This window comes from Pogona vitticeps, chromosome 5 (genome assembly GCF_051106095.1).
Source record: "Pogona vitticeps strain Pit_001003342236 chromosome 5, PviZW2.1, whole genome shotgun sequence".
NCBI classification, from domain to species: domain Eukaryota; kingdom Metazoa; phylum Chordata; class Lepidosauria; order Squamata; family Agamidae; genus Pogona; species Pogona vitticeps.
In genome coordinates, this window is record NC_135787.1 from 173,972,661 (window position 1) to 173,985,262 (window position 12,602).

At 44.0% G+C, this 12,602-nt stretch overlaps 1 protein-coding gene across 5 annotated transcripts in view; it reads right to left on the reverse strand.

Moving 5' to 3' along the window:
• SLC37A3 (solute carrier family 37 member 3) overlaps positions 1–12,602 on the reverse strand; it is a 36,025-nt gene that overhangs the window by 14,934 nt on the left and 8,489 nt on the right. For 3 of the 5 annotated variants that reach the window (XM_072999964.2, XM_078376243.1, XM_072999962.2), the window contains 5 exons: positions 11,327–11,441; positions 5,770–5,862; positions 4,138–4,221; positions 2,862–3,007; positions 1,922–2,018 (listed from right to left, as the gene is read on the reverse strand). In XM_072999964.2, coding sequence (XP_072856065.2) covers positions 1,922–2,018; positions 2,862–3,007; positions 4,138–4,221; positions 5,770–5,862; positions 11,327–11,441 — 535 coding nt within the window. The remainder of the gene's footprint in view (positions 1–1,921; positions 2,019–2,861; positions 3,008–4,137; positions 4,222–5,769; positions 5,863–11,326; positions 11,442–12,602) is intronic. The other 2 variants (XM_072999966.2, XM_078376244.1) reach the window with 1 other exon arrangement.

A 12,602-nucleotide genomic window follows, 5' to 3' on the forward strand; every position in this document is an offset into this window, starting at 1 on the left:
ATGTAGGATGTAACCTTTGTTGCATAACTGGGCTCCTTCAAGCACATTTTCCCTTGGCAAAAAAGCATGTATTCTATTTCCTGTTTATTTATTTAAGATATTTTTAGCTTCTTTTCAGTCCTGCCAGATTCTGAGGTGAAAGATTTTAATGAGAACAATGAAGCAAAGACAAAATAAAAATAAAGAGACAGCATTTGGAAGCAAGCAACAAAATCTGGCCTAGAATTTGAAGGTTTTACCACTTTTAGAGCTGATGTACAATGCCTAGAATCTAATTCCCAAGCTTAGCAGCCACCATAAGAAACATTTCCTGAGTTGTAACAAATGTTGGACTAATCAGAAAGTTCTCATTCTGAAATCTTAGATGTCAGGAGGAAGAGACAGATTCAAATATCTCGGATCTAAACATTTGGGAATGAAAAAGCAGAAGTAGGAGGAGAGATGATAGAGGTATATAAAATTATGTAAATTGTGGATTAAGTGGACAGAGAAACAGCTCTTCTTCCTTTTTCATAATACAAGAACCCAGGGACATCAACCAAAGTTGAAAGTTCAGGAAAGATAAAAGGAATGACTTCATATAGTCTGTAGTTAAACTGTGGAATTCATTGCCACAAGATGTAGCAGCATCTGCCAACTCAGACAGCTTTTGAAAGCAGATTGAGTATATTTAAAGATGTCAAGGCCATTACTGGTCAGAAAGGCTTTATATCACATCCAGTATCAGAGGCAACATTCATGTGCATATCAGTTCGTGGAGAACATAAAACAGAAGGTGCATTTGCAATCATGTCCTGCTCGTGGATTTCCCCTCGGCAACTGGTTGACTGCTGTGCAAATAGAATGCTGGACTCCCCAGAACTTTGGTCCAGAAGGGCAGACCAGAGATGACCAAGCTATGCACTGCAGTGTTGAGATAAATCTTCTACAGAAGGCATATAACTGTACAATTAGCTAAAGGCATCTAAATGTCTTCCTAGATGCCGCCTCCGGCATCACTCCTCAGCAATGACTTTTTGAGGTTTACGTGAAGAAAGCAGGCATTGCCATCCCTCCATAAGGAGGAGGAAACCCCCAAAGTTGGGTATCATCTGCATACGTTCACATTCTGCTCCAAGCCAGGAAAAAGACATCCAAGGGTTCCATATAGATGTTAGGCACTGGAGACAATGCAACGCCTGAAAGCAGTGGTCCCCAACTTTTTTCAAACCACAGACCAGTTTGGGGGGGTGGCATCTGTGGGTGGGTGGGTGGTGTGTCCTTGGAAGAATTAGAAATGGTGATACCAATGGAGCTCCATGTTCTCTACAAGCGCTTGGCTGCCGTCCTCTTCTTTTCCACTCAGTGTGCACGTGCGGGAAAAGTCTGGAAGCTCGTGAGCCCCTTGGAAAGGGAATAGGAAAAAGCCAGGCAATCTTTCTCTTGCAGGCGGCTGGTTTGGGTGGGGGGCGGCACCAACGCTTGCGGTCCTCCTTATGGGCATGAAAGAACTTCCTGAAAGGCCCAACCTACGGAATGGAGGAGTGTTTTTCAGCCCACCCTCCAAGGGATCAGTCGCAGGTTTTTGGGGGGGGGGGAAGAGTGCTTATGTTAAGTCGTTTCCTGATTGGCTCATTCATTTGTTTCAGTGAATAGAGTATTTTCAACTCACTCCCGCTCTTTTTTGTAACGAGTGCCTGGGTAAGAAGCTAGTTATTTGGCGCGGAAGGGACAATAAACAATACCCTCTTGCTTGCTGCTCCTGTCTCTCTGCAGCCTGGCTCATGCGTCCCCTGTGGCTCGGAGCTGGTCCGCAGACCAGGGGTTGGGGACCCCCTGCCCTAAAGACTCTCACCAGCAAGCCCCTAGGCTTCAGAATGATTTTCCACAAAGCACAACAAACAATCCATCTAGAAGGGAAACAGCAAGTCATTCCACTCACCTCATAGCCATAAAGCAGAACGGAGGAGGCCAGGAAGGCACCTATGATGTTGCCCATGGATGCACAAGCACTCCAGAGTCCAAAGACAAGCCCTCTCCTGAACATGTTTTTTTTTCAAAAGATCAGAAGAAAAATGAATTGAGCATGTGCTGAGAACACAAGTCAAGGAACACTTCATTTTATGAAACACGATGACATACGTCTCCACTCCCCAAAACAGATCTGGATGCACCCAGCTTACCCCTTCACTACCCTGGGCTGCCCCTTGTACATGCCCATCGACTGCTCCTCCAGCAAGGATCAAAATTAGGGGATCACCTTATACATTGAGGGGGCTGTATACACAGAAAAATATGGTATGTCATCAGCAAATCACCATTAATTAACGGCTTATTTGGTGATTTCAGGGTTGGGAGTTCAATTCCCCACTGTGCCTCCCAGGAGAAGAGCCGGCCTGTGTGGCTTTGGGAAGCTACACACTCCCAGGTCTCCCCCAGAAGAAAGGAATGGTAAATCACGTCTGAGTACTCTTTACATAGAAAACCCGGAAAAGGGTCACCATAAGTCAGACTTGACTTGATGGCACATTTATTATGATTATGATTATTGCTTATATACTATGTATACATTATCTGAAACCAATGGGCAACCTGAGGGAAGTGCTGGGCATGTGAAAAGAGCTTAAAAATCTAAAGACTGACTTTAAAAAGAAAACAATTATTGTGAGCACATTTTTGATGTAGAATTTCTCTTATCCCCAGATAATGTAGGAGAGTAATCAGATGGCATGGTGCACAAAAGAGTTAAGTGAGAAATTTAGTAAAACAAAACAAATGTAGAAGCTCCAGCAATACCTGCCAAACAAGGAGGGAAAAATTGCAAAGCCCTCATGCAAAGGAGCAGCAAGGCACGGATAAAAATAAGAGAGGAGCAAACATACCCATCTTTGCCAAACCAGTTTCCCATGACTGCTACCACACAGGGCCAGCCAGTGGACTGCAGCAACCCGTTCACAATCCACATGCTGCAGTAGAACCACTTGTTGTAGAAATGGAGCCATTCAGTGAGAGTGCCAAAGACGAACACCTGGGAGGAAAGGAGTGGACACTGTCATGGCAAGGTAAAGGGCAAGTCAACCCACGACAATTACTAGCCCATGCTCTTCGCTATTTGTGGAACGGCAAGGCAACTGTTGAAATCTCCCTACTTGGTCACCTAGAAAAGATTCTTCCTTGCTCCAAGAGATCAAGCCACTAGCCATTAACCAAGATGGGTGGAAGGCAAACTAGGTGGGTGCTGGCAACGGAAACTATGGAAGGCAAGGTGAGAGCATCCCCAGTTTAAATAAGGACAGGCAGAAAAAGGAGGAGGAATTTGGCAACCCTCCTCAGAACATGATGGTTTCCCCTTTGTTGGAGGTTTTTAAAGCAGAGTCTAACAGTGCCCAACTTTTAGCTGTGGGTTCCCACAGTGGCAATGGACTGGATTACCCTTGGCTCCTTTCCAACTCCACAATTCAATGTATATTTAAGATAGGAAGTGTCACAGAAGTGATGGTACTCCCTAGAAGGCTAATGTTAGTCTAATCAGGACAGCCTTCAGACGACAGGCAATTACTAGGATGTAAATAAATTCCAGCAATGCATTATTTTTCCGCACCCCCAGTCCCAGAAGATCGATTTTCCCAGTCCCTTTCCCACCCACAATCTGTACAGATCACCAGCTAAGAGCGACAGTGCACAGAAGTATGCAAATAGCTGAACTACAGATTCTAGCAGAATCAGAAAGATTTAAAGGTATGAGAACGATTGCACAGCAGGGCAGAATGCCTACAACAGATCTGAAAAAAAAACTACTTTGAACAAGAAGTATTAGAATCAATTACCTGCCTTGTTTCTACTTTGCAATTTCTAAATAGCTAAAATCTTATCAGAATGCATTTATTACCAAGGATATTTATAGTGAAGAGGAAACTGCTCCTTTTGGCAATAAAATGCCGTTTGAACGTTGTATATATCAAAAAGGCCTCTCTGGTGGGATCTGTGTGTTCTTTGATTGAAAGATGCAGGTTTCGCTTTGTAAAACATTCACACCAGCTCCTTACTGTTTCAGATATAGGTTCAGTAAAATGCCAAGGGGCTTTGCCAAATCAAAACCATGTGCTACAGGGATAACATCCTTCCCAATATAGATAGTGTTCAGAGTCCCCAACTCACCACTAACGCAGAAGAGCACATGCCAAATGATAGGACACAGCGCATATTCAGACGATCCCCAACAATACCACTGATAAAAAGGCCCTAAAAATCAGAGGAGAATTCCATTCAGTGAGCACTGCACAATGTAACTGTCAGTCTGTGAAACTCATAATTGTGTTCATGCTCCAGATCACAGCAACTCTTTGTCGCTTTTATTCCATAAGAGGCATTCAAGACAATATCAACGTCTACGTCAGGACAAGCTTGATGTCAAACCCAGGTTTTACAGCTGAGCTACAAGGCTCACCGTGCTGGCTGCTCACAGTCTTTTGAAGAGGGAACAGAAAGAAAGAAAATTAAGAAAATACTTTTGCGTGGGGGGGGGACTATCTAATATATTTCTTTCCAGAATTAGTTAAGTGTTGTTTTTTTCAAGAAATGGCGTTCAGCATTAAAAATGTATAGATTCTTATGTCAGATCATCTCCAGCGTTTGAATATGATCAGAGATGAGTGGGCACCCACTGGAGGAGGTGGGGCTGGGAATAAATGAACTGGCACAAAACACCAAACCAGAAGTTTGTGCCCATCTCTAAATATGACCATCCCCATGTATATTACAGATTACAAATGCTGAACCTATAAAAAGGTAAAGGTTCCCCTTGACAATTTTTGTCCAGTCGTGTTCGACTCTAGGGGGCGGTGCTCATCCCCGTTTCCAAGCCATAGAGCCAGCGTTTGTCCAAAGACAATCTTCCGTGGGCACATGGCCAGTGCAACTTAGACACGGAACGCTGTTACCTTCCCACCGAGGTGGTCCCTATTTATCTACTTGCATTTGCATGCTTTCGAACCGCTAGGTTGGCGGGAGCTGGGACAAGCGACGGGAGCTCACTCCGTTGCGTGGATTCGATCTTACAACTGCTTGGTCTTCTGACCCTGCAGCACAGGCTTCTGCGGTTTAGCCCACAGTGCCACCACGGTCTTCCAGATATTGTCCAAGTACAACCTCCTTCATCTTTCACCACTGACTCTCCTGGATAGGATTGAGGAGAGAAAGGCCACCCCTTCCCCATGCCTGCTATAGATGCATAAAACAATTTTCTTAGGTTTCCCATTCTGGGTTATCTCTTCCACAGCTTCCCAGTTCATTCATGTCACTGTTGCCCATCTTAAACCTCAGTCTTTTCTTTAAAAATAAAAACGGACCTGTCTGCAAGGTTCTTTTTTTAAAAAAATCTATATGAAGCTTTGAAGTTTTCCTTTTACAACCACTGCATAAATAATAGTATTAAATATGAATCAGTGCCTACCACATCTAATATTGATATATATGATTTGGTCCGACTTCAAAACAGGGTGGACTTGATTTAAATTTTTAAAAAATTAAATCACAATTTAATTCACAATTGACAATTTAAATTTAAAAGATTCCGTTTTTAAGCTTAGTGATTTAAATCAATTTGATTTTTTTAAAAAAAATCACTGATTTTATCCACTCTGCTTCAAAACCGTTCAAAAGCATCCAACATTGAAAAGGCAGCGAAAAATACATTCCTAAGAATTGTCCTCCGCCATTATACGTATATATATATATATATATACACACTTCTGGTTTTTTAGAGTTACACAGAAAGATGATTCCACCCACCACAGCATATGAGAACAGGAAGATGGTGTCCAGCGTCCCAAGGAAAAGCGTGGCTTCTTCAGCGTTAGGAAACAAATTACTACTGTTCCAGAGCTGCAGAGAAACACAAGATCAGTGTAAGAGCGGTAGTCTCAAATGTGTTGGTGGAACAACACTCTCCCAGAACACCATAAGTGCTGGTCATTACCTACAAAGCCCTTGTACAGCTTCGGTCCAGGCTGCCTGAAGGACTGTATTTCCCTGTATGAGCCTTTTCAGCATTTAAGATCATCAGAGGAGGCCCTCCTCTCGGTCCCATTGCCAGCACAAGCACAGCTGATGGAAACACAAGAGAGGGCCTTCTCTGTGGTAGCTCCCAGGTTTTGGAATGCTCTCCCGAGGGAGATCAGGCTAGCTCCTTCCTTTTTATCCTTCCGCCGACAACTGAAGACCCATCTTTTCAGGCAGGCTTTCCACAATCATTTCCACAATCACTGAGTCCCTGAATACCTTTTAAAAGTTGATCGTTTCTAATGTTTACTTACTTTTAATTATTCAACTGTATTTTAATTAGCATGTAGTTTAATAATTTCTCATGTATAACTTATGTTATTTCTATTCTTTTTAATATTGTGGGTTTCCTTATCAGGAGTAAGGTGGCTTATAAAACAAACAAACACACAAATAAGAATGACTACAGACACCACCACATTATTCACTTCTGACTCAAGCCTTGGCAATCTTTTTTTTAAAATGCTGTTGACTCAGAGTTTGGCAAAGTTTCTTGTTTGGGCTACAACTCTTATATTCCACCAGCTGGCTGCTGGATTGATTCCAATCCTGATCAGTTTCCCCTCCCTGCTAATTTCTAGGGATGAACACTGTCTATAGACAGCTGTGCAAAAATGGACCAAATCGGGGTGTCTGCACGATTACAGGCTAACTACAGAGTGGAGCAAAGAGCTGCTGGTCACCCACGGGGCATAGGAAGGCCCCTGCAAGTCCTTCATGCTGCCTGCATTCAGTATTTACAGAGTTTAGAAGTTTTTAAACAAAGATGCCCAACAGTTTGAATGGAGGGAAGTGGGCACTTAAAAGACTAAGCTTAAGGAGAAGCCAACTGACAACTAAATCCCCAAATAAAACTCAAGCTCTTCCTTGAACACTCCAACCACTGAGGGACTAAGGAGGGTTCAAACAGAGGTCGCTGTACACTGTCCATCCCAATGCAACTTCTCTGCATTTTACATAGACATTGGGCAAATGAAGACTTGCATCATCACTGCTAGCTAGGATTTGTAATCTAGAATTTCCTGTTTTCTTTCTTATCTAGCTAAGTTAATTTACTAAACAGCTCACTGATAGAATGAAGAGATAAACACCAGCATTCATCTTGTATGTGCTTTGATTAGCTAGATAAAATTAGAGCGCTAGGATCTTTCTTTCCTCTCCTCCCTTCCACCTTTTCTCTTCTTTGCAGGGGGTGCAAATCCCACGTTCTGCTGGGCTTCGTGAAATTGCTAAAACTGTGCCTGTGGGCAGAAGTAACATCCTGTCTATCAGATCCTTGAAACCAATGGTGCAGGACTTGCCCCTACTCTGGATCCCCACATTTGCATTTTCTCCACTCCCAGGAATGGATTCCTTCACGGAGATCCAGAAATGCACAGGAATCACCATGTTGCTGTCAAAAGTGTACAGAAAAGGACAGGCACTTCTGTGTGTGTGTGTGTGAACATTAATGGTTTTGTGGTATGGGGGGGTGCACAGCACATCTCCATAAATTTGTTAAGCAACTGGATAGCTCAGTATTTTAGATCTCTGGCTGTGGAGCAAAAGGCTGGGAGTTTGGTTCCTCACTGTGCCTCCTTAAGAGGGGCTGGACTCAATGACCCCTAGGGTCCCTTCCAGCTCTCCAGTTCAAAAAAGGTGATTATTAACTGGCAGTAATGTAAAATTGATCCCTGCCACTAGAGGGCCATTCATTTTGCAGATCTCTTTATAGATGAGGGGTAGGCATGGCAGATGTTGTTGAACTGTAACCTTCCTCATCTCTGGCTTCTGTTGGTTAGAGCTGACGGAGAGAACCATAGATATCCCACCCCGGCATTGGATAAAGGCCTCCAATGTTTGTTGCTGAAGACTGAACTTACTTATAGCGAACCTAGCAGGGTTCTCAAAGTGAGGCATTTGAGTGGTTTTACGAGGTCCATCCCCCACTGAACTTCCACTGGAGAGCAGGGGAATTGAAACCAGGTCTTCTGAATCCTAGTCCAAGTGGTATACATTTTATGCTTACTCCTAAAAATGTGAAAAACCAAAATAACGCACAGCTCTATGCTGTGTGAAGAGAGACCCAGGAGATCCAGGCTTGTGACTCATGATATGTCCAGGAACCTCTGTTTTGGATGTATGCAAATATCATACAGCTACTTAGCATCCAGATGTGAATCAGGGAAACCTCATGGACTGCAGCTCAGTTCCCGAGAAGCAAGGAGAGTTCCTTCATGAGCTTGAAGGATCTCCACTCTGCATGGATAAATTTAGCACCGCCCGTTGTAAAACTGTCCAAGCGAGACAAGGGAATTTGTCTAATGAAGTGGGCTTATGCCATGATGTAGAACATGTCAGGCTTTAAGGTTCTTGGCTTTAGAATGGTCACTTTTCTTCACACACATCATCTCCGTAATCCTGTACTGTCATTCCCCTATAGAAGGGCAGGGGTGGGCAGTTTATGGATAGAAGCACTATAGCCAATGGCAAAGAATGCTGAATCCCCAGTCCAACAGCATTCAAAGGGTTGCACTTTGCCCCTCCTTGGGCTAGGCAGAAGACTCAAGCTGAAGAGAATAAGAATTTGCCCAAGGCCATTTCCAATGCAAGTCCCTTGATTCAGAAACAGACTGAAGTTATTCTCCATACATGGGTGCAGGCTTGCAATCCTTTGAAGAAGATCCTTCTAGACTAGGATTTAAGATTCATTAATTGGCAAAAGATGGTGTTGAGCCACGAGCACATGACAAAAGCAAGAAGCAAAGAGAGGCCTTGACTCACAGAGAACCAGGAGGGCCTTAGCCAAGACTGAGAAAGAAGTCAGCTTGTGTGGCAAAATCCACTACACTGCTGATAATCTGGAGAAGAACCCTGAAAATACAGAAGCTCGTATCCCTATTTTCCTGTACAGCCCTAGGCATGTCAATCAGTGGCACGTTTCCCTAATCTCCAAGGGGCACATTCCTCATCTGTGCCAGAGACGACACTTTCTGAGACTTTATTCTCGGCTGCAAAGGGACCACCATCAGATGTCTTCCAGGTTTCTGTCACAGTTTCGAAACGTTAGTATTTTTAGACTACAGTTCCCAGAATCCCCAGCTGCATGGCCAGCAGCCATCCTCATCAAGGGATTATGTGAGTTGTAGTGCCCCCCCTCCCCAAAATGGTATGGCTTCCAAGTTCTGCTGTCTGTTAAAGAAAAATCCCATTCTCGTTAAGAGCTAGGAACAATCCTAGAAAGCGCATAGCATAGTAAAAGAGAATATCTCGTGGCAATTTCCCCCTTACTTCTCAACTACTTACATAGCTGTACTAAACACATTGGACTTGACCAGAGTAAATGTTTAACTGAGTCAAGGCTACTTCCAGATTCTTGGCTGGGACAAAAACTTTGTGTAATCCTTAAATCAAAGACAAGATAAGGGATTCATGGCAAGGTGTGACCTCCGTTGCCATTCCTTTACATCATTGGTTCTTCATCTTTGTTGCGTAGATCACAGTACACGGAAGTCACCCACGTGGAAGCAGCCACTGACACACAGTAAGTCATGCTCTTGTTAAGTGCAAGAACATCACAGTGATTGCTGGCCAGGGTACAAAGAAAGCACAAAAGCTTTGCTTCGATGCATGTGTAAAGAAGGGAACGTATTCTTCCAGATGAACAGCATGGATTGATAAGGTTTCGTTTCCCATATAAGCTGGACCCAGAGCTTAGAAAAGTTACTTTTTTTAACACCAGAGTTCACATGATCATACCCGTGTTAGCTAGGCGATTCTTGAACTTGTTATACAAATGACGAACTGCTCCAGTCAATTGTTGTTAATTGTAAAAACTGATGAAACTTTACACCCTTGCCCACAAATTGTCAGAATGATGGCATATGTTTGTTGGACTGCAGGACATCGCACCGCATATAGGATACAATCTCTTTTGAATTCTTCCCCCTTGAAAGAATAGACATTGTTTTACATCACTGCCCAAACCTGACTTGCAAGTATTATATGCTAGCCTTCTCTTTGGGATGCTAGTTTTCTGTACAGATGGAATTTCTTCACTTAAGGAACATTTAAGAGTGTGTTTCTCTACCTGCAGGTTAACTGGAACCCAATACCTGCAGTTCTGCAGTGCATAAGACCACTTCTGTACACAGAGATAATTTCTCTCACATTAGGGCATAACATTTTGTCTAGGAAGGAGAGTGTTTTAAATACCATCTGGATTTTGCATGTTTAAAAATGAGGGAATAATGTTATTGTCTTTTTTTAAAAAAACTTTGTTTTCTAAGGGAAGCTGTAGGACTACTCAGGAGAAACCCAACATCATCACCTCAACTTATAGGGCAAAGATGAGCAATCACATTTGAGGCAGAAGGGTAGATACCCTCAATCAGTGGTTATGTCCCACCTATACACCTGTGACAGTGGGTGGTGTCCCTATGAAAATGACAGACAGAATGCTTCCACTTTGGATTATGAACTTCTCCCTTTTCCCATGAGTGACTGCAGACAATAATTTAAAAAACCAGCTAGACAATGCTGACTTAGCTCCTCAACTCTCTACTCTGACGGTATTCCCCACAGCTACTTCCAATCGCTGTTTAGAGGCAATAGCAAGAATACACAGAGAGAGAGAGAGAGAGAGAATTGATTCACTGGAAATATGGTGAGGTGAAGTTGTGGGTCCAAATCAAATCAAACCTGAACTACCTTTGGGGGCAAAATGTTGAAACGGAGGCTGTCCAACTTTGGCCACATCAGAAAGAGCCAGGATTCTTTGGAAAAGACAATAGTACTTAGAAAGCTGAGGGCAACAGGAGAAGAGGAAGACCAAATATGAGATGGTTCAATTCCCTAAAGAAAGCCACAGGCTTGAGTTTACAAGAGCTGAACAAGGGTTGTTGAGGACAGGACACCCTGGACATCACTCAGAGGGTTGCTGCAAGTCAGAGGTGACTGTATGGCACATAAGAACAACAACAACCTAAAGGGATGAAGTGAAGGGCATGGGGCCTAAACAATGGCTTCATAGTGTGTGAGAACATTGGCCCATTTAGCTTTCCTACCCCTAACTGGAGATTGCACAAATATTTGATTTAGTTGATAAGTCACAAAAATGGCCTGAGGTAATGATGGGACCATTTCTATTAACCAGTAACAACAACAATAACAATAACAGGCAGGCCTAGTCCAAGGACGGTTTTGCATACTGTAATTGTATACAGCAGGTTCCTGGGGTTTACCAGCTTGTGAGGAAAATGGAAGATAAGCCAAAGCTAACATTGGTCAACAAACTGAATATACTCACCTCATACGGCTGAAAACTGAGGGCAGTGTCATTAAAGGAGGAAGGGGTCCACTGTTGAGAAATGCTGACCTTGACATTGCTGAATGTCTTCCTTGAAGCATGGAGTAGAGAGTAACTGGACAATTGAGGGAATGAGGAAGAAAAAGAAGGATGATCACACTCTGCTATTTAATTCATGCTTGCACCAAATACTGTGCAGAGACAGACTTTGTTTTTTGTTCTGCCACTGGCAATTTTGGTGAGAATGAGCCAGAACTGGGGGGGGGGGAGCCACCTTGAAATATATAGAAAAGAAATTGAAAAATACGTGGCCCTACAGATTTTGCGGACATCGTTTCTTATGTGTCAATGTCAGTCCCCTTCTGTTGCTTTTGTTTGGTGATGTTATACATATGCAGAAGTTCGCTGGTTGCATGAGGGAACGAACAGGTTGATCCACAGGTGAGTGTCTGTTCAGTGACGGGTAGGGCAGGTCTGACAGTTGGGAGGGGAAAAGAATCTGCCTTCATCAAACTTTTTTGTCATTGGCTGCTTTCCCAGATCAAGTAGGAATATGGGGGGGGGGAGAGTATTGTGGGGCTGGTAGTTTTTTTGAGAAGCATCCTCTACAGCAGGGGTCCCCAACCCACGGATCCATGGCCCATGCCAGTCTGTGGCCTTGGCAGGACCGGGCCACGGAGACAGGTCTCCCACCAACCCACCCACGCACACACACACTCCCCCCATGCACTCCCACCTTCACACATGGCCCACCCACCCGCAAGCAAGCCCCGTCCACCCATGAGCACCCCCTGCTGATCCATGCATGTGTGAGCGCACCCCACCCATCCACACATGAGCAAGCGTGCCCGGTCCATCCATGCATGTGCGTGAGCACACCCTGCCCACCCGTGAGTGCAGGGGGGTGCCCCACCCCCCCGACTGGTCCATGGTTCGAAAAAGGTTGGGGACCACTGCTTTACATCAGCCATTCTCAACGGGCTCATGCGGGGGCCCCTGGGCGGCCCTGGCATATTTGAAGACAGACAGACAGACAGACAGACAGACAGACAGACACACACACACACACACACACACACACACACACACAGAGGAAACAGTTCTTCACACACCACCTTCCAAGGTTTGTTGTGCAATGAACATAAAAATTACCATCCCCTAATGCTTTGCTGTTCCCAGGAAGTTTAGAAAGTTCTACCCAGGTCCATGATTTAATGGCCATCTCCAGAGAAAGTCTCGGCAATAAACAGGGGAGGATCCTGAAACTCCTTTGAGA